A 21,635-nucleotide genomic window follows, 5' to 3' on the forward strand; every position below is an offset into this window, starting at 1 on the left:
CCGACGAATTAAGGCTGTTCTGAGGGCAAAATGATTAAGAAGGTGTTCCAAATGTTTGGTATACTCAGTGTATGTCTTAAATTCCATCATATAATATATCTCCTTGCTATATGAACACAATATCCCATATCTGTTTAGTTTTTTTGTGTAAAGACCACATTATTGTCATCATCAATGTATGAAACACATTATTAAAAGTGTCTTTATGTGCTTATTTACTGACGTCAAAGTGCCTCCCGCCAAGTCCCTTGAACATATGAAAATGATGATGACGACCAAAGATTGTCCCGTCCATAGAATTTGGAATTAGAACAATTTAATAGGATCACTACGTAAAACTGCCCCTTAGACAAATGTGTAGTGGCTGTGTGTGATCGTTGCTATGCTGTGTCTGGTTGTGTCACGGTTAACTAAGCCAGAACCCAGAAGCAGACCAGGACACGGTACGTGAGACAAAGGTGAGTGTTTATTAATAGAGTCCGAGTGAAGCTGAATAATCCAGGGAACAGAGCGGGTGGCGTGGATGGGTTGTTGAGGGTGCAGTGGTTGGTCCGGTACTGGCTCGGCAGCCGCCGACCATCAGGCAGAGGTTGGGTGAAGGTTCCGGGTGAGAGACTGCAGACAGAACAAAACGGAGGTCAGTACACAGCAAGTCAAAAAGGTGCAAAACAACAAAACTAACACTACTGGCTCAGAGACTGATACGCTGACAACATACTGTTCATGGCTAACGATCCGGCAGGAACTGGATGTTGGGCCAGAGCCTAAGAAGGGTGATGATCAGGACCAGGTGTGCAGATTGCTGATGGGATGCAGGTGCGGAAAACCAGAGCGCTCCCGGAGCGTTCCCGAACCCTCGGGAAACTGGAGAATACGAGCAGGAACACTAGTCACCAGACAGGACCCGACTCAGACAGCCGGGATCGTCACAGTACCCCCCCTCCGACGAACGCCACCGGGCGGACTTCCCGGAGCGCCAGGATGGAGGCGGTAGAAGTCACTGATGAGGTCTGCGTCTAGGACCTGTCGCCGCGGAATCCAACTCCTCTCTTCAGGGCCATACCCCTCCCAGTCCACGAGATACTGGAAACCCCGGCCCCGCCGTCTGGAATCCATGATGCGACGCACCGTGTAGGCAGGACCACCTCCGATCATCCGAGGAGGAGGAGGAGGAGGCGGAGGAGGCAACAGAGGACTGAGGAAGACAGGCTTGAGGCAGGAGACATGAAAGGTGGGATGGACTCTGAGCGTCCTCGGTAGTTTGAGTCGAACTGCCACTGGATTGATCACCTTCTCCACCACAAACGGACCAATGAACTTCGGTAACAACTTCCTAGACTCAGTCCGTAACGGAAGATCCCGTGTGGCCAACCAAACCCTATCTCCGATGGTATAGGTGGGAGCGGGAATCCGGCGACGATTCGCCTGGAGCTGATACCGGTCCGAAACTCTAAGGAGTGCCTTTCTGGCCCGATGCCAGGTCCGGTGGCAACGCCGAATATGGGCCTGAACAGAAGGCACTGAGAGCTCCTTCTCCTGAGAAGGAAACAGGGGAGGTTGGTAGCCATACAGGCACTGGAAGGGAGACATCCCAGTGGCAGATGTAGGAAGAGTATTGTGGGCATACTCAACCCAAGGCAACTGAGAGACCCAGGAGGTGGGGGTTGGAAGAGACCAGACAGCGTAGCGTTGATTCCATCTTCTGGTTGGCTCTCTCCGCCTGACCATTGGATTGGGGGTGAAAACCAGATGTGAGACTGACCGTAGCTCCAATGGCCAAACAGAAGGACTTCCAGACAGCAGAGGTAAACTGAGGGCCACGGTCGGAAACGATATCACTGGGCAAACCGTGGACCCTGAAAACCTCCCTAACCAGGATCTCGGACGTCTCCGAGGCAGAGGGAAGCTTGGCAATTGGCACAAAGTGGGCGAACTTGCTGAATCTGTCCACGATAGTCAGAACGACCGTGTTCCCCTCAGAAGCGGGCAACCCCGTGACGAAGTCCAGGGCCGGATGCGACCATGGTCGCCGGGGAATAGGAAGGGGGTGAAGTAGTCCAGAGCTGGGCCGATTGGTACTCTTATTCTGCGCACACACTGGACAGGCAGCAACAAAACCCCGAGTATCCTCGGCCATGGCAGGCCACCAAAAACGTCTGCGAAGAAACGCCATAGTCCGAGCCACGCCAGGGTGACAAGCCATCTTGCTGGCGTGGGACCATTTGAGGACAGCAGGACGAACCGACTCAGGCACAAACAACCGACCGGGTGGACCGTTACCGGGACCGGGCTGAGTCCGAAGGGCCGCCAGCACCTCCTCCTCAATCTTCCACATAACTGCTCCCACGACGCAGTTCCGGGGGAGGATTGTCTCGGTCTTGGACCCACTCTCCTCCGTCTTGGAGAACATCCGGGACAAGGCGTCCGCCTTGCCGTTCTTAGATCCAGGTCGGAACGTCAGGGCAAACTTGAATCGTCCGAAAAACAACGCCCACCTGGCCTGGACGGGAGTTGAGACGTTTAGCCGATTGCACGTAAGCAAGATTCTTGTGGTCCGTCCAGACAATAAACGGTTGCTCCGCCCCCTCCAACCAGTGGCGCCACTCCTCCAAGGCAAGTTTCACCGCGAGAAGCTCCCGGTTACCCACATCGTAATTCCTCTCCGCAGGCGAAAGGCGACGAGAGTAGTAGGCGCAGGGATGGAGTTTACTGTCCGTGGAGCATCGCTGCGACAGGATGGCGCCAACTCCCACATCAGACGCGGGTCCACTTCAACGACGAACTGACGGGCCGTGTCCGGTTGAGAGAGAATCGGTGCGTTGGTGAATCGCCTCTTCAAATCCAGAAACGCTCGATCCGCCTCCGGATTCCACTTGAAGGTCCTGATGCTGGAAGTCAAGGCAGTTAACGGAGCGGCCACACGGCTGTAATCCCGGATGAATCTGCGGTAGAAATTCGCAAACCCCAAAAATCTCTGGAGCTGCAATCTCGTACCGGGCTGGGCCCATTCCAGAACCGCTCTAACCTTCTCCTGGTCCATCCTAATCTCTCCCCTGGAGATGATGTACCCGAGAAAGGATGTCGTGTGGGCGTGAAACTCGCACTTCTCGGCCTTCACAAACAGGCGATTCTCCAACAATCGCTGCAGAACCTGCCGGACATGCTGGACGTGGTCGGAAGGTTCCTTCGAGAAGATCAGAATGTCATCCAGGTAAACAAACACAAAGAGACCGATCATATCTCTCAGGACGTCGTTCACCATACTCTGGAATACCGCTGGAGCATTGGTCAGTCCAAACGGCATCACCTGATACTCGAAGTGACCCATCGGTGTATTGAAACCCGTCAACCACTCGTCCCCCTCTCTGATCCGGACCAGGTGATACGCATTGCGTAGGTCTAGCTTGGTGAACACCGTAGCACCCTGTAAGGAGTCGAAGGCAGAACTCATCAAGGGCAGGGGATACTTGTTCTTGACCGTGATGTCATTCAACCCCCGATAATCAATACACGGTCGAAGAGAGCCATCCTTCTTACCCACAAAGAAGAATCCTGCCCCCAGGGGGTGATGACGAGGGACGAACGAGACCAGCAGCTAGGGACTCCTTGATGTAGGTCTCCAACGCCTCACGTTCAGGTCGGGAGATACTGTATAACCTTCCCTTGGGGTAGACAGCTCCAGGGACCAGGTTGATGGCACAATCATATGGTCGGTGGGGAGGGGAGTGACAGAGCCTTCTGCTTACTGAAAACTTCCCCCAAATCGTGATATGTCTCGGGAACCAGGGACAAATCTGGGGGTTTAGCCTCAATCACCTGACTGGGAACCGAATGGGGGCAGGCAGTCTTGAGACAGTTAGCATGACAATCAAGGCTCCAACTCGTTACCTTGCCCGTCACCCAATCGAACGTGGGATTGTGTTCCTTCAGCCAGGGGTATCCAAGGACCAGAGGAACATGGGAAGACGGCAGAATGAAGAATGAAATCATCTCAGAATGATTCCCCGACAACCGCATCTTAACCGGTTCAGTCCTCATCGTGATACGTGCCAGACTACTGCCGTTCAGAGTGGTAGCTTCAATGGCTTCCGGCAATTGCTCCTTGGAAAGCCCCAGCTGTTCCACCAACTCGGCATCTAGAAAGCTTCCATCGGCACCTGAATCGATAAAAGCGTTAATCGCTAAGCTCTGATTCCTGTTCATAAGGGTAGCCGGGAAACGGGGTCTGACAGAGGTATTGAGAGGTCGAAACTGGCTCGCTAAAAGTCCTCCCAACTTTAGCGAGCCGCGCAGTTTGACGACCCGACTGGATCCTGAGAAGCTGATCGGTTGGACGGAACCCATTGCTTCTCCCTCCTTCGCTCTCGGACTCGATTATCCACCCGAATAGACAAAGCTACCAAGCTGTCCAGGTCACTAGGCTCCGGATAGGAGATCAACTCATCCTTGAGCTGCTCCGACAGACCCTGGTAAAAGGCCGCTTGCAGAGACTCCTCGTTCCACCCACTCTCCACAGCCAACGTCTTGAACTCGATCACGAAGTCGGCCACGCTACGAGTTCCTTGGCGAAGCGAAAACAGGCGCCTAGCTGCGTCCCTCCCTCGGACGGAATGGTCGAAGAGCTTCCTCATCTCGGCCGTGAACCCCTGGTATGAAGCCATGCAGGGATCCTGTCGTTCCCAAACGGCTGAAGCCCACTCCAGCGCTCGACCACGCAGCAACTCAATCACAAAGGCTATCCTAGCCTTGTCTGTGGCATAAGAGTAGGGCTGTAGATCGAACACTAGTCCACACTGCATAAGGAAGGAACGGCATCTTCCCAGCTCTCCCTCATACTTATCCGGCGTCGGAACCTTGGGCTCACGGATGGACACAGCTTCAGAAGCGGCAGGCGAGATGGGTGAAACCGGTAGTGGATCCTCCACCGGACACTTGCGTTGGTTCTGGACCTCCGTCAGACCGGTAGAAAGGTTCCGAACTGACAACGCGATCTCCTGTAGTACCGTGCTATGATGGCCCAACATCTTCTCCTGCTGGGTAATAGCATGGCGAACAGAGTCCAGGTCCGCTGGGTTCATTACTGGCCGGATCGTTCTGTCACGGTTAACTAAGCCAGAACCCAGAAGCAGACCAGGACACGGTACGTGAGACAAAGGTGAGTGTTTATTAATAGAGTCCGAGTGAAGCTGAATAATCCAGGGAACAGAGCGGGTGGCGTGGATGGGTTGTTGAGGGTGCAGTGGTTGGTCCGGTACTGGCTCGGCAGCCGCCGACCATCAGGCAGAGGTTGGGTGAAGGTTCCGGGTGAGAGACTGCAGACAGAACAAAACGGAGGTCAGTACACAGCAAGTCAAAAAGGTGCAAAACAACAAAACTAACACTACTGGCTCAGAGACTGATACGCTGACAACATACTGTTCATGGCTAACGATCCGGCAGGAACTGGATGTTGGGCCAGAGCCTAAGAAGGGTGATGATCAGGACCAGGTGTGCAGATTGCTGATGGGATGCAGGTGCGGAAAACCAGAGCGCTCCCCGGAGCGTTCCCGAACCCTCGGGAAACTGGAGAATACGAGCAGGAACACTAGTCACCAGACAGGACCCGACTCAGACAGCCGGGATCGTCACAGGTTGAGAGTACCAATGCTGTTTTGGTATCTATTTGCTTTGATTATCAGTGTTTGTTTATTCAAACAAAAATACTATTTATTGCGTAGAAAGTTATGCCACTGCAGTAATGTATTTTTGTTTGCAGTTTGTGTTTAGAGAAATGTTGATGGGGGTCCAAGCAGTATTGAACCTGTCCTCTATTGAGGTTAGTCTTTTAGTTATGTATTCATATTTCAAAAATATTCACTGTTTATGTTTACATGTAGTGGCTAACCTTCTCTTTCTTTCATGCTATAGTTTTGTTTTTCACTGTGTGGACACGTGTGTGTGTATATCTCTTTCTGTGTCTGTGTGTGTGTGTGTGTGTGTGTGTGTGTGTGTGTGTGTGTGTGTGTGTGTGTGTGTGTGTGTGTGTTTGACAGACAGACATCTAAGAGAGATGTTGAAATGCACCAATTTGTAAGTGGCTCTGGATAAGAGCGTCTGCTAAATGACTTAAATATTAAATGTAAGATGAAAATATATTTCACTTCTTTCTTGGACAGTTCTTGGTAATGACCACAGGGTGGGAGTGTGTGACAGAAAACAGAAAAATAAATAATTATACATTGGGCCCCTACCTACAGAAAGCTTCCTACAGGACTGACTAAATACAAACAGGATTATTATGAAATGGGCATCCTCTACATAAGGCGTGATCAGCATTTATTGTTTTCATATTTATTGTTTTCAGAAATGAAAGACATTGCTGTCAACAAACAAAGTCATACAGACACAGTGCAGAAGGTTGACCATGAGTGCACACAGCAATCCACAGGGAAAAAGTGACATCTGTAGTCTACCTCAGATTGCAGGCCTGAGGCCCTGTCACAACTGATGAACTCTCTCTCACTTCAGTTCAACATGAAAAATAAACCAACCATGTTGTACCTTCCCCTCCTCTACTCTTCCACCCAGAACCGGACGTAGGAGGCAGGGAAGGACTGTGGTCTGTCATGGAAAACCATCACCAAAAAGGCAGGATATTGGCAACAGTAGCGCTCTCTCATGGAAGCCTTATGTTCCACATAGGAAAGAAGAGGGTTAATTAAGGAAGTAAAACTCTTCCATCCATTCCTACCAAAGCTACAGTACCTTTCCTTCTCTCCTTACTTTTCCTTTCACGTTCTTTGGCACATGGCTCAGCCCTGGTTGTGTGCCCGGTGGTGGTGTAATGGACTGGGTCCTCCTCACCGGCCCAGTTCAGGCAGCATCAGAACTGGCAGCATCATGCTTGCTACTGGTAAACCTGTTTTTTCCAGGGCTGCGTCCCAAATGACACCCTATTCCCTATGTGGGGCTCTGGTCAAAAGTAGTGCACTCTATAGGGAAGGGACCTGGTTAAAAGTAGTGCACTATATAGGGAATAGGGTGTAATTTGGGACACAACCCAGGGCTGCTGGGCTGAGTAGTGTGGGATCTTTACAGTGAAAGCGTCATGGCATAATGACATCACAGTCATCGCCCTGTACTGTTTGAGAGAGAGAGAGTCAAGGCCTTTCATATGAAATGCTGCCACTGCTGCCTCTTCAGTCTCCACGGCTATTTGTCCATGGTTGTTCTTGATGAGTAAAGCTGCTACTAATCAGACATCATTCACTACTGTGCAATTCATTACAGCTCATAAAAGCGGATGAGGTCATAGCTGTTATGTGTGATTTTCTGCATCAGAGATTTAGTGAAGACGTTGAATCTCTGTGGCAAACCAACCCACACACTAGTTCTATACTATGTGGTATTGAGGGGAAGACAAACTACTGTAAGTATTTGATTGGGAATTATAACTTCCACAGATATCCTTATGGATTTATCTACTGAATCCCACTACCACGGTTCTGGTCCATAACTGCTCTATGACCGTTGAAATCATGTTCATTTTATTTTGTATTTTATCTTTATTTATTCAGGAAGTCCCATTGAGGTGAGAAGACTTATTTTACAAGGCTGACCTGTCCTGTTCATGCAAAGCCATATATCTTGGCTAGACAGAGAAGCTTCTGATCCCAAAGAAAATGTCACAAAGCCCCCAAAATAAGCACTAGGAGGAAAGTATCAGACCCACAGGTTTAGCAGAGCAGAAGACCTCCTGGGAACCCAGTATTTGTTTAAATTCCAAATCCATACCTTGTGTTTATTTATCAAGTGTAATATGGCGTAGTTATCAGTGCTGGAAGGGCAGCTTAGAGTTTACACACCAAGTTGAAATATTGCATTTTCAACGCAGCGAGCAATTGCAATATGTCCTCACATGAAATTGGATCTCTTGAAAGAGCAAGCGAAAACAAACCATCGGATACTTGCTAATGACATCATTATGTGCATACCTGGATATCATTACTCTATACATTAAGGTACTATGGTTCTGTACAAGGCTCAACTTTTCACCAACAAACAAAACATTGCTGTTATATCCTATTATCCATATTATTATATCCTAAATCTTCAATGTATTCCTAATACTGCATATAATAAATATGACATTCTCATATCATAATCTTCTATTGTCTGGACATAAAAACTCATGAGTTGCCTCCCTTTGTACCTTTGCAGCGCACCAAGACATTAGTCAACATCAATGTAGCTACAGATGATACATTAAAAAGAATACAAAGGCCTATGTATTACAGTAACAGGTAAATGTCTGGCTCTGCCTAAGGTACGCATTGTCTCCGTCCCAAATGGCCCCCTCTCCCTATGTAATGTACTACATTTGACCTGGGCACTGGTCAAAAGTAGTGCACTTTAAAGGGAATAGGGTGCCATTGGGACATAGCCATTGCCATATTGAGGGACTGTACAGAGGAAAGGCTATGTATGTTACAGTATTACATAAAGCCTAACGCCTCAACGTTTCCAGCCCTGCAGGCACAAACCAGCCATCATTTCCCAAGGTATGGAAAGAGGAAAGAGGTCAACCCCCTGACACTGTAGCATTCCATCAACAAGATCAAACAGAGAAGCCATCCACAGCCCTGCCCAGGTATTAAACAGTACAGTACACCACTGTCTTCATAGGGGCGTGCTTTAAGAAACCTTTCCAAGGTGATCCCATTCAAAAAGCACTGTGGAAAGCAAAGCACACATTCAGGAGGAGGAGGAGGTAGGCTAAAACGACGTCCCGTACAATATTGATCAAATCTCCTTTAGTGGAGGTCAACGACCCCTCACTGTATGCCTCTTTTACCGTTAATAGTCCCGTTCTCCGGGGATATGATGTTTGGATTGTTCTGGAAATATATAGGCAATAAAGGACAAAAGGGTGTCATAAACGTTGATTAAAGCTCTTCTTAAAAGAGCCAGGCGGGAGAGGCTCCTGAGTTATGGAGGCGTTTCAGTCGGCGTTATTGTTTCTGTGACAAAGACCTCTTAGTGCTGCTGCCTGCGCCGTCCTGGACGACACGGTGCAGCGGTAAACATCTCTCTCTCTTTGAGGAGAGGAGACAGTCATTAATCCCCAGGCTGGGACCAAGGAGAGGAGGAGAGGAGACAGTCATTAATCCCCAGGCTGGGACCAAGGAGAGGAGGAGAGGAGACAGTCATTAATCCCCAGGCTGGGACCAAGGAGAGGAGGAGAGGAGACAGTCATTAATCCCCAGGCTGGGACCAAGGAGAGGAGGAGAGGAGACAGTCATTAATCCCCAGGCTGGGACCAAGGAGAGGAGGAGAGGAGACAGTCATTAATCCCCAGGCTGGGACCAAGGAGAGGAGGAGAGGAGAAAGGTCATTAATCCCCAGGCTGGGACCAAGGAGAGGAGGAGAGGAGACAGTCATTAATCCCCAGGCTGGGACCAAGGAGAGGAGGAGAGGAGACAGTCATTAATCCCCAGGCTGGGACCAAGGAGAGGAGGAGAGGGGAAGATGAGAGGAGAGGGAGAGTAGGGCTACACGCTGGTGCCTGGATGGTCTCGGTCTCAGTCAGACATCACAGCCGCCCAGCCAGCCAGCCCAGTCAATCAGCCAGCAACCCAGCCCAGCCTCCCAGCCCCCCAGCCCCCCAGCCCAGCCTCCCAGCCTCCCAGCCCCCAGCCCAGCCTCCCAGCCTCCCAACCCCCCAGCCCAGCCTCCCAGCCCACCAGCCCCCAGCCTCCCAGCGCCCCAGCCTCCCAGCCCCCAAGCCTCCCAGCCTCCCAGCCTCCCAGCCTCCCAGCCTCCCAGCCTCCCAGGCCCCCAGTCCCCCAGTCCCCCAGTCCCCCAGTCCCCCAGCCCAGCCTCCCAACCCCCAGCCTTCCAGGCCCCCAGTCCCCCAGTCCCCCAGCCCAGCCTCCCAACCCCCAGCCTTCCAGGCCCCCAGTCCCCCAGCCCAGCCTCCCAACCCCCAGCCTTCCAGGCCCCCAGTCCCCCCAGTCCCCCAGCCCAGCCTCCCAGCCCCCCAGCCTTCCAGGCCCCCAGTCCCCCAGCCCAGCCTCCCAGCCTCCCAGCCTTCCAGGCCCCCAGTCCCCCAGCCCCCCAGTCCCCCAGCCCAGCCTCCCAGCCCCCCCAGCCTTCCAGGCCCCCAGTCCCCCAGCCCAGCCTCCCAGCCTCCCAGCCTTCCAGGCCCCCAGTCCCCCAGTCCCCCAGCCCAGCCTCCCAGCCTCCCAGCCTTCCAGTCCCCCAGTCCCCCAGCCCAGCCTCCCAGCCTCCCAGCCTTCCAGGCCCCCAGTCCCCCAGTCCCCCAGCCCAGCCTCCCAACCCCCCAGCCTTCCAGGCCCCCCAGTCCCCCAGCCCAGCCTCCCAGCCTCCCAGCCTTCCAGGCCCCCAGGCCCCCAGTCCCCCAGCCCAGCCTCCCAACCCCCAGCCTTCCAGGCCCCCAGTCCCCCAGTCCCCCAGCCCAGCCTCCCAGCCCCCCAGCCTTCCAGGCCCCCAGTCCCCCAGCCCAGCCTCCCAGCCTCCCAGCCTTCCAGGCCCCCAGTCCCCCAGTCCCCCAGCCCAGCCTCCCAACCCCCAGCCCAGCCCCCCAGCCAAGCCTACAAGCCGCCACCAGCAGGTCACACTCAGCTCCAATTTGCATGATTTTTCAGCACCCAGATGTCTGGGGCTTTTTTTATTGTACATTTTAACCGAGGCTTCAATTTCAATGATCCTGGTGGTGGTGGTAGTGGTGGTGACATTGTTTACATGGCCTTTCTATTAAATTACATGATGGTGATAATACCTCTTGATACACTGTCCATATCAGGGAGGACTATTTTTAAAGACAATGTCATCCAGCATGTCATCACATTTCATGTCTCTTTAGGCCTGTGTCACATTTATAAAGAAAAATTGAGGAAGTGATGATATGTAGGATAGCTGCAAACAGTTGCATGAATAAGACTCAATATCATTAAGTGATTTACCTATCCTCCTGGCTCCTGCATTAACAGATGAAATAAATAATGGCAGAGTAGAGGAAACATAATACTGCTCTGTCTGGAAACATGAGCGTATCTTAGAGAGTGACAGAATTAGGGGGCAGTGAGGGAGAAGGGATGATCATTGTACAAGTGACAGGCAACTCAATTGTCCATATCCATCACTAAGCACCTCTCTTGTGTGTCATCCATTTAATGTGCACACAAACCACCCCCCTGACATAAACATGGAGAAGTGCCATAGATAGAAAGGGTATGTACGAGTTCTACAGACAGATGGTTGTTTAGTTTGATGGTAGAACCAGGATGATGTTCTACAGACAGATGGTTGTTTAGTTTGATGGTAGAACCAGGATGATGTTCTACAGACAGAAGGCTGTTTAGTTTGATGGTAGAACCAGGATGATGTTCTACAGACAGATGGTTGTTTAGTTTGATGGTAGAACCAGGATGATGTTCTACAGACAGATGGTTGTTTAGTTTGATGGTAGAACCAGGATGATGTTCTACAGACAGATGGTTGTTTAGTTTGATGGTAGAACCAGGATGATGTTCTACAGACAGAAGGCTGTTTAGTTTGATGGTAGAACCAGGATGATGTTCTACAGACAGATGGTTGTTTAGTTTGATGGTAGAACCAGGATGATGTTCTACAGACAGAAGGCTGTTTAGTTTGATGGTAGAACCAGGATGATGTTCTACAGACAGAAGGCTGTTTAGTTTGATGGTAGAACCAGGATGATGTTCTACAGACAGAAGGCTGTTTAGTTTGATGGTAGAACCAGGATGATGTTCTACAGACAGAAGGCTGTTTAGTTTGATGGTAGAACCAGGATGATGTTCTACAGACAGATGGTTGTTTAGTTTGATGGTAGAACCAGGATGATGTTCTACAGACAGAAGGCTGTTTAGTTTGATGGTAGAACCAGGATGATGTTCTACAGACAGATGGTTGTTTAGTTTGATGGTAGAACCAGGATGATGTTCTACAGACAGAAGGCTGTTTAGTTTGATGGTAGAACCAGGATGATGTTCTACAGACAGAAGGCTGTTTAGTTTGATGGTAGAACTAGGATGATGTTCTACAGACAGAAGGCTGTTTAGTTTGATGGTAGAACCAGGATGATGTTCTACAGACAGAAGGCTGTTTAGTTTGATGGTAGAACCAGGATGATGTTCTACAGACAGAAGGCTGTTTAGTTTGATGGTAGAACTAGGATGATGTTCTACAGACAGAAGGCTGTTTAGTTGATGGTAGAACCAGGATGATGTTCTACAGACAGAAGGCTGTTTAGTTTGATGGTAGAACCAGGATGATGTTCTGTCTGTCCTTGATTTCTCCTGCATCACATTACCTCTAGCCTACCTAGCATTATGCCAGGACAAATATCTCACTTGTTCTTTGTCTGTGTAACACCATCTCTTAAATCCAACACTTAGAGGTAGATATAATGTCTCCAATTATTTATTTACTCAAGGCAGCGGCATGATTATTCATTATTAAGAGGTAGAAGATGGAGAGAGGAAAACATTATCTCGCTCTCTCTCACTATCTCTCTCTCTCTCTCTCTCTCTCTCTCTCTCTCTCTCTCTCTCTCTCTCTCTCTCTCTCTCTCTCTCTCTAAGACAAGGTCCAAGTCTGCTATTCAAGGGTAACTTACTTGTATTTGTGAACTTGGGTAATTGGAAATGAATTGAATTGCTATCGGTCTTCTATACTACTGTATATTAAAACATGAAATATAAATTTCAATGTAAACTTTATTTACCATCTTAAAAGCAGCCACTATTCTGGCTGATCCGTTTTTTTTTGCAAACAAGAGGTGAATACCCTATGATAAAACATGTTTTTGTATAGGGTAGCCTTTAAATAAGTATTGGGGCAAGTTGATAGTGGGGTACCCTCTCAGTTGTGTGCCCTACCTTACGTCCCAAACTCTGCCTTGCTCGCCCCAACAGCCCGCCTCCAAGCGGACCACAATGATTTAGAAGTTCAGGAATCCCACGTGACGTCACCGAGGGGTGACGTAATGCTTCTCTAAATAGAACGTATTGTAATCTTTTCTCAGTCCAACGTGGTTCCTTCTGAGAGACTGTTGCATATTTTCTACACTTGTTTGGTAAGTTAAAAGAATTGCATTCCACTACAGTAAATTATAAACTTGCAATTATAGATTGTTAATTTCGTTTTGTACAGTTGTGTTGTTATATTTTCACTTCGGTTGATGTGACAAGTTGCTCAGAGAATCGCATCGACTGAATGCTGCGGCGTTCTGTAGATTTGTTTGATTTAATATTATTGTCTGTTGTCTCGTGCATATTGTATTATGAGCAGAATTGTGTTTATGTCAGTTATTTCTTCGTATAGTAGCAGGCTTGCCATCTCAGTGCAATACTTAGAAGTTTCAGGACGCGCGTGGACTGACTGTTGAATGTTGTTGAAGTTGAGCACGGAGATGTCAAGTGATGCTCGCTGCTCGCGAGCTGTCAGTGCCGTACCGTAGCTATTAACTACCATAGTAATTTACCCCACAAACTGTATGTGTGAGTAGGTTAACTATGTGTAGTATCGACAGTAGTATCGAGCGATGTGTCAGTGCAGGGTAGCCTATGGTGCGCAATTACTAAAGACAATATTTGGAGGAATTAGTTCGCAATGGTTATCAACTGCAAATACTGACACAGGGTGGGCTAACCTATAGGAGTCGACTTAGCCATTTTTTGTAGAGCATTACAAAGTAATATTTTTAATGATTCTCAAGTTTGCAGAATTTTGCATCATTGTTCCCCTGTCCCATCCATGGATGGATGCAGCCCACGTCTAGATGTTGTCCTGTGCAGTTTACGAACGGTCACGTCCTCGACAATGGTAAAAGTAGCTTAAGAGGAGCTGTCATTCCATCCATAATACCAATACATGTTTATGATACTGTGGTAGCCTATAATACTGTTCACATTTCATTTTGAAGAGGAATCTAACCGAAACATTACGTCATTCTGCAAGCCAGCAGTCGCTATTTGATTAACCGCCGCCGAGCTATTGAAGGTTCCAGAGGGGTTCTGCTGACGGGGCACACTTGACTTTAAGTGCCTGCGGCTGAAAAATATGTTTTAATCTTATGATTAGATTGTCATTGAGTTTAAATGATGGCGAACCATTCTCCATTTATCAGTTTCCAGTTGTTTTTTTTAAATTGTAGCCTATATCTATAAAACAATCTCTCTCTGTACGTTTACTGTGGTGCCTCTCTTCTGCAATTACTATTCACTAATGATGAAGATGATGATAATGATAATGTTAATGTTAATAACTAATATTATTGTGTTAGTGGTTTAACTAAATATGATTCATGTGCAACATTATAATATCTGATGATGAATCCATCTTCATAAATAAAATAGAAACTCACATTAAATAGCCTAAATTAAATAGAACATTACCAAAATTATTTGAGGCATATAACTTAAAAGAAAAAATAATCGTTATAAGACTACTAGAAGTTAGGGAAAGAGAGTGTACTGGAATTAAGGCCTACTGAAAATAACTGGTCTGACTGATGGAGGTAAGATTGAAAAAAGTTCATTGTTATTGACAGAATAATTATTATTATAGTGGGTAAAATAAAAATACATCTAACACAAGACAGAGGTAGACTGAAGTATACTTCTTAAAAATGTGTTTATTTCTAATTTAATTATTATATATGAAGATATTAATCAAATCTGTCACTATAGATAAGCTACCATGATCATAAACATTGGTATAAAATAATTAGCACAGTAACACAGAATAAAGAATTTACTTAATCAACTACCTAAGTTAACTTCTTCAATTAAGTTAAGTGAATACAACAGGTATACACCACTGTTTGTGTGCATTTGACCAGCTGTAAATTTGAGCACTTTCCAGGTTATGATTTTGAGTCTATTCAACCAGGTAAAGATTAGGATGTGATGTTATAATAATCCTCATGGTTTTACATATTATACTTTGGGTTTGTTAGGGTCCCGTGTGGCTCAGTTGGTAGAGCATGGCGCTTGCAACGCCAGGGTTGTGGGTTCGATTCACACAGGGGACCAATATAGGGAAAAAGTACAAAAATGTATCCACTTACTACAGTAAGTCACTCTGGATAAGAGAGTCTGCAAAATGTTTGAACTGTTAGCAACATGTTTGCATTTTTATGAGAAAAAAAAACAATTTTAATAGCCTACTTTTACAAAAACAAACTCTAATAACATAATTATAAAGAAGATGATTCATACAATTTGCCATGAGTGATACCGTCCACACAATCACAGTCCCTTCTATAAATAAAGGCAGATCTGACTTCAGGTATTGTGGTAGTGTAAAAAGGCCCTATGCTGAGTGTGTATATACCGCGGCCCTCCGCAGCTCAGTGTTAGTTAACTCCTTGTTATCCTCTATGTGGATGTGAGTGTGTTGACTGGTGGAGCCCTGGGGTGGAGAAGTCTCTATGCTTGTTGGAAGTTCACACACACACACACACACACACACATACACACACACACACACAGTTTACACACCGTGCGGGGACAGAGAGGTGGTGATTGACAGTGATTGAGGGTTGCCTCTCAGGGGCCCCTCTGTCCTGTGTGTTTACAGTGTACTATAAGGCCTACATGAGGAGTTGACAGCACACACAGCATTGTCTGAGCGAGCCGTGTTCCTCGCCTCAGGGCTCGCTGTGATCCCACCATGAACCTGCGCTGTTGAAGGCCCCCCCCCCTTCACACACGCCGAACACACACACACACCGATCACGCACACGCCAAACACACATCGAACACACACACGCCGAACACACACACGCCACACACACACACCGATCACACACACGCCAAACACACACCGAACACACACACATGCCGAACACACACACGCCGAACACACACACACACACACCGATCACACACACGCCAAACACACACCATACTGTATGAATTGTAATATGTGCCTTACCTGGAGAGTTTGTTCCCTGGTCCCTGTTGAAATCGTACTCCGCTCGCTAATCCTTCCCCTCTCTCACATCGGGACCCAGTTAATGTAAAGTGTAACCAAATTTCCTCTGCTAAACTAAAACATCTATATCAAGTGAAAGCCAAGTGCCCCATTGAAGGGAAAAGGCGTTGTGCTCTGGCGATTTAGAGGCGAGAGCAGCAATTGGGACAACTCACTGGGGCTTACATGGAGCCCTTGTTTCAGTGTTTTATGTGTATGATGGTTTGAATTTCCTTTTCAACATGTTGAGTTGAGGTATTTCTGAAAGAAAAGCCCCACATCAATAATTTTCCCTATTCTGGTAATGACTTGTGAATAAAGTTTAGGCCTAACGTGTGGAAATGGAATATAAAATGTTTCTCTTTGGATATTAGTCTGGTGGTTTTCGGATTGACATTTGGAGAGAAGCTTTTGGAACATAAGCCGAATCAGATTGTCAAAACACTTGATGGACTAGTTTAAGTTGTTGATAATACTGTGAGAAGAATTCTACTTAGTGAACAAAGCTTGATGAACTGAAAGTATCCAGGTTAGAGAATAGATCATGCTGTTCAGACCAATCTTTTTTATATTATATCTGGGCTACCAGTATTAGACCTACAGTATGTGGAGAGTCTACTACCAGTATTGGACCTACAGTATGTGGAGAGTCTACTACCAGTATTGGACCTACAGTATGTGGAGAGTCTACTACCAGTATTGGACCTACAGTATGTGGAGAGTCTACTACCAGTATTGGACCTACAGTATGTGGAGAGTCTACTCCTTTGTCTTGGAGTGGCCAAGGCTCACTAAGTGTACAATTAGATAATACTCGATCGATAAGGTTGTTGCTGTTGCTCTGGAAAGTGTCGTTTTAGGTAGTAAAGTGATAGAAGGAGAAAAAGGTGAGGGAGGGAGAAAGAGAGAGAGGGACGGGAGACAGAGAGAGAAGGACGAGAAGAGAGAGGGAGAAAGAGAGAGAGCGAAGGAGAGAGAAGGATAAAAAGAGAGAAGGGGGGATAGATAGAGACGCATACCTCCTTGCCCTCTGACAGAGGGACCCTGTCCAGACCTTTCCTAGCAGAAGTAGCCTGTAAGGAAAAAGGCTCTGGTTAACTTTACACACCATTTGAATGTTTTGACCTTGTTAGAGGAAATAGTCTGTACAGGTCAAAAAAATCACACATGTTAATCATGTATGAAGGTATTCATGCTGAACACGTCATGTGTGGCCTTGGCTCAAATGTTTAGTTTATTCAAATACAGAGACGAAAAAATTGGCACTTTTGTGGGATTCAATCAGATCACACATGGTGGAAAATGCGGCTTTTAAACACCATTTCCAATTGAGCCGATATATGCAGCATTTACCGTTGTCGAGAATGAGCAATCGGATTGAATCCCGGCCTAATGTGGTTGTCTGTGTGTACATTTGAAGAGTAATTTGTGTTAGGCTTTATCGTATGAGTGCTTCTCAGTGGATTCATTTGGTTCCAACATGTCCCACCCATTTTCATCCAAAGAACAAGGGCGCCTGCTCCCTAATCAATGACAAAACAGGATTTCAAAAAGAGTCTTTAACATTTTTATCCCCCTCTCAGGCTACAAACCAGGCAGCTAAGCAGTTAGGCCCTAGTCTCCCAGAGGGCTGAATGGCCTGGCAGTGTGCTGAGGGTGGAGGGGCTGGTTAGAAGACAGTAGAGGTTAGACTGCAATAAGACTTAGTGAGACGTAGAACCTCTAGTCTGAATAAAACATGAAGTCCCTGTGGTCACGTCATTCCTGGAAATAGTCATTCCAGGAAATAGCAGTTAAATGCGTGCTGATGTTTTGTAAACTCTAGTCTAATCTGCTCCTACTATTATATGTGTTGTAAACTCTAGTCTAATCTGCTCCTACTATTATATGTGTTGTAAACTCTAGTCTAATCTGCTCCTACTATTATATGTGTTGTAAACTCTAGTCTAATCTGCTCCTACTATTATATGTGTTGTAAACTCTAGTCTAATCTGCTCCTACTATTATATGTGTTGTAAACTCTAGTCTAATCTGCTCCTACTATTATATGTGTTGTAAACTCTAGTCTAATCTGCTCCTACTATTATATGTGTTGTAGACTCTAGTCTAATCTGCTCCTACTATTATATGTGTTGTAAACTCTAGTCTAATCTGCTCCTACTATTATATGTGTTGTAAACTCTAGTCTAATCTGCTCCTACTATTATATGTGTTGTAAACTCTAGTCTAATCTGCTCCTACTATTATATGTGTTGTAAACTCTAGTCTAATCTGCTCCTACTATTATATGTGTTGTAAACTCTAGTCTAATCTGCTCCTACTATTATATGTGTTGTAAACTCTAGTCTAATCTGCTCCTACTATTATATGTGTTGTAGACTCTAGTCTAATCTGCTCCTACTATTATATGTGTTGTAAACTCTAGTCTAATCTGCTCCTACTATTATATGTGTTGTAAACTCTAGTCTAATCTGCTCCTACTATTATATGTGTTGTAAACTCTAGTCTAATCTGCTCCTACTATACTACCACACGTAATCAACCCCCCCCATTCCCCCCACCCAGGCGCCATCCCAAATGGCACCCTATTCCCTATATAGTACACTACTTTTGACTAGAGCCCAGGGCCCTATAGGGAATAGGGTGCCATTTGAGACGCAACCCCGGTCATAGAGACCAGGCCGGGCCCTGCCTTTAAGCTGTAACATCTTTTTTCTTGATGTCATGTCCTGTCGCTCTCTGTATGAACTAATGAACACCTGTCTGTAGGCTACTGCCATGAGGGAATGGAATACTATATTTTGTATGTTTACGACTGAAAATAACTACGAAGTCTGCTATTTTCAGGCACAACATCAATAGAGTAATCTAGAATGACACAATGAAAGAAAGGGATGTCTACGTCTTCATGTGTGCTGGGAGCTAAACTCTCCTCTTTTCTCTCTCTCTCTCTCTCTCTCTCTCTCTCTCTCTCTCTCTCTCTCTCTCTCTCTCTCTCTCTTTCACTCTCTTTCTCTCTCTCTCTCTCTCTCTGTTTGTAGTCTTATGAGGAGTTGGTGAGAGTGATGAACTCTGAGCAGGAAAGGCAGTTTGTGTGCAGTGCCCCTGGCTGTTCTCAGGTGAGTGTCGACACTGTATGTTCAGTGTTAAACTCCCAGGTATTTTGTCCACATGCTGGAGACATTAAGAAGATAGATTACCGCAAAACAACACATTTGTACTTACTCAATGATCATAGACAACCACAAAATTCACAGGAATTTGTTTCTGGAGTGCAGTATTCCTTTAACTGTCTCTGTGCATGCCTTTTTAACCTGGAATTCACACTAGTGAATATCATACAAAATATAACTGAATATCACTGGATTCCAGGCTTGAGACTCTGTGCGTAGAGAACTGAGTGGTTGTGTTCTTTATCGAGGAGGACCACATTGGAAAAGAACTATATTTATTGTTTCCTGTGTTATCCTCTTTTTTTTAACAGTACAGTTTTCTTTACCCCAAAATGAATCTAATAATTCTGTCCCAACAGCGATTCCCCACAGAGGACCACCTGATGATTCACCGGCACAAGCATGAGATGACCCTGAAGTTTCCCTCCATAAAGATCGACAACATGTTATCAGGTGACAAACGGCTTCAGACATCCCATGCTGTAACATCACTCTCTAGTGTGCATCCCAACTGGCACCCTATTCCCTATGTAGTGCACTACATTTGACCAGGGCCCATAATAGGATGCCATTTGGGACACAGCCTCTATATAGTCTAGTCCCATCGTGGTGTTCTGGAATAGATGAGTGTTGTATTTCTCTCTCAGGAAGTAGCAACTGTCCCCGCCAGGCATATAGTAAGTCAGGCTATAAACAGAACTGTGTAGCCTACACCAGGGTTGGGGTTGATTCCGTTTTTGATTCAGTCAATTCAATGAAATTCACTTAATGAATGACTGAATTCAGGCCAACTGTGCTGTGCGTTGTGTTCAGGAGAGTTTGTGGTTGACTGCTATACTGTACCTCGACTCTGTTGTGGCTCTCCTCATTTCCCAATGGTGAAAGCTTCGTTGTGTATTGAGTCTAATCTGTAACCCATACCTTGTCGTTCTGCAGTGCTCAGCAGGACAATGAGACATTGATGTATCGCCGGAGAAATTCATATTTTTCCTTTTTCCAAATTAAGATACATGTTTTGTCATAGACAACATTTCTCTTCCTTGCTGAGTTGTGCCGCTGGTTTCCTGTCATCATCACAGATCTCATTAGTCTTGCTGTGACAGTGGGGAGGGGATGAATGGGTGGAGGGGTGGTGGAGGGGGGTTCCCCCACCCTGCCCCACCATACAGAGAGGAGGAGATGTGGTGTGGTTGGGGATGACATATTGACCCACAGTTCAAAGGAAGACCTGATTTATACTGTCTGTGTACAGCACCTGTAAGTGTCAATCCCAAGGCAAAATCATACTTCCAGATCTTTAGTGCCTAGACAGAGCCCTGCTGATGCAACAGAAGACTGGTGTGTGTGTGTGTGTGTGTGTGTGTGTGTGTGTGTGTGTGTGTGTGTGTGTGTGTGTGTGTGTGTGTGTGTGTGTGTGTATGTGTGTGTATGTGTGTGTGTATATATAGATGTATTTAAAAGTGTATTTGAGGTTTAAAAAGTCTTCTGAAGTTCTACTATATCAACCCCTACAAAAATGTCCATTAATTATAATCCACATAATAACTGTACTTTCCTGTTGCTGCAGGATTATTTTCCTGCTGTACACTCTTAGAAAAAATGGGTCCAAAAGGGTTCTTCAGCTGTCCCCATAGGAGATCCCTTTTTGGTTCCAGGGAGAACCCTTTTTGGGGCCACGTAGAACCCTTTTGGGTTCCATGTAGAACCGTCTGTGGAAAGGGTTCTACCTGGAACCAAAAATAGTTATTCTTCAAAGAGTGTTGCAAATTGGCTCAAATTAGGATACTAAATGTATGTATGTACAGTGCCTTCAGAAAGTATACACACCCCTTCACTTATTCCACATGTTGTTGTGCTACAGCCTGAATTCAAAATTGATTACATAAAAAAACATTTTCTCACCCATCTACACACAATACCCCATAATGACAAAGTGAAAACATGTTTTTAGGAATTTTTGCAAATGTATTGAAAATTAAATACAGAAATATCACATTTACATAAGTATTCACAGCCCTGAGTCAATACATGTTAGAATCACCTTTGGCAGCGATTACAGCTGTGAGTCTTTCTGGGTAAGTCACTAAGAGCTTTGCACACCTGGATTGTACAATATTTGCCCATTATTCTTTTCAAAATTATTCAAGCTCTGTCAAATTGGTTGTTGATCATTGCTAGACAACCCCTTTCAAGTCTTGCCAAGGATTCTTGCAAAAAAATTAATAACTTACATCATGCTGAAAGGGATGTTCAATGTCTGCTCTTTTCTTTTACCCATCTACCAATAGGTGCCGTTCTTTGCGAGTTATTGGAAAACCTCCCTGGTCTTTGTGGTTGAATCTGTGTTTGAAATGCACTGCTCAACTGAGAGACCTTACAGATAATTGTATGTGTGGAGTACAGAGATTAGGGAGTCATTCAAAATCATGTTAAACACTATTATTGCACACATAGTGAGTC

At 46.4% G+C, this 21,635-nt stretch overlaps 1 protein-coding gene across 1 annotated transcript in view; it reads left to right on the forward strand.

Moving 5' to 3' along the window:
- The first annotated feature begins 13,061 nt into the window (after window positions 1–13,061).
- Window positions 13,062–21,635, forward strand: part of LOC121558335 (cyclic AMP-responsive element-binding protein 5-like) — a 91,761-nt gene continuing 83,187 nt past the window's right edge. Inside the window, exons 1-4 of the mRNA XM_045215180.1 lie at window positions 13,062–13,099; window positions 13,742–13,848; window positions 19,044–19,121; window positions 19,535–19,628. Coding sequence (XP_045071115.1) covers window positions 13,780–13,848; window positions 19,044–19,121; window positions 19,535–19,628 — 241 coding nt within the window. The 5' untranslated portion in view covers window positions 13,062–13,099; window positions 13,742–13,779. The remainder of the gene's footprint in view (window positions 13,100–13,741; window positions 13,849–19,043; window positions 19,122–19,534; window positions 19,629–21,635) is intronic.

The sequence above is a fragment of the Coregonus clupeaformis genome, unplaced genomic scaffold, assembly GCF_020615455.1.
Source record: "Coregonus clupeaformis isolate EN_2021a unplaced genomic scaffold, ASM2061545v1 scaf0386, whole genome shotgun sequence".
Classification (NCBI taxonomy): Eukaryota; Metazoa; Chordata; class Actinopteri; order Salmoniformes; family Salmonidae; genus Coregonus; species Coregonus clupeaformis.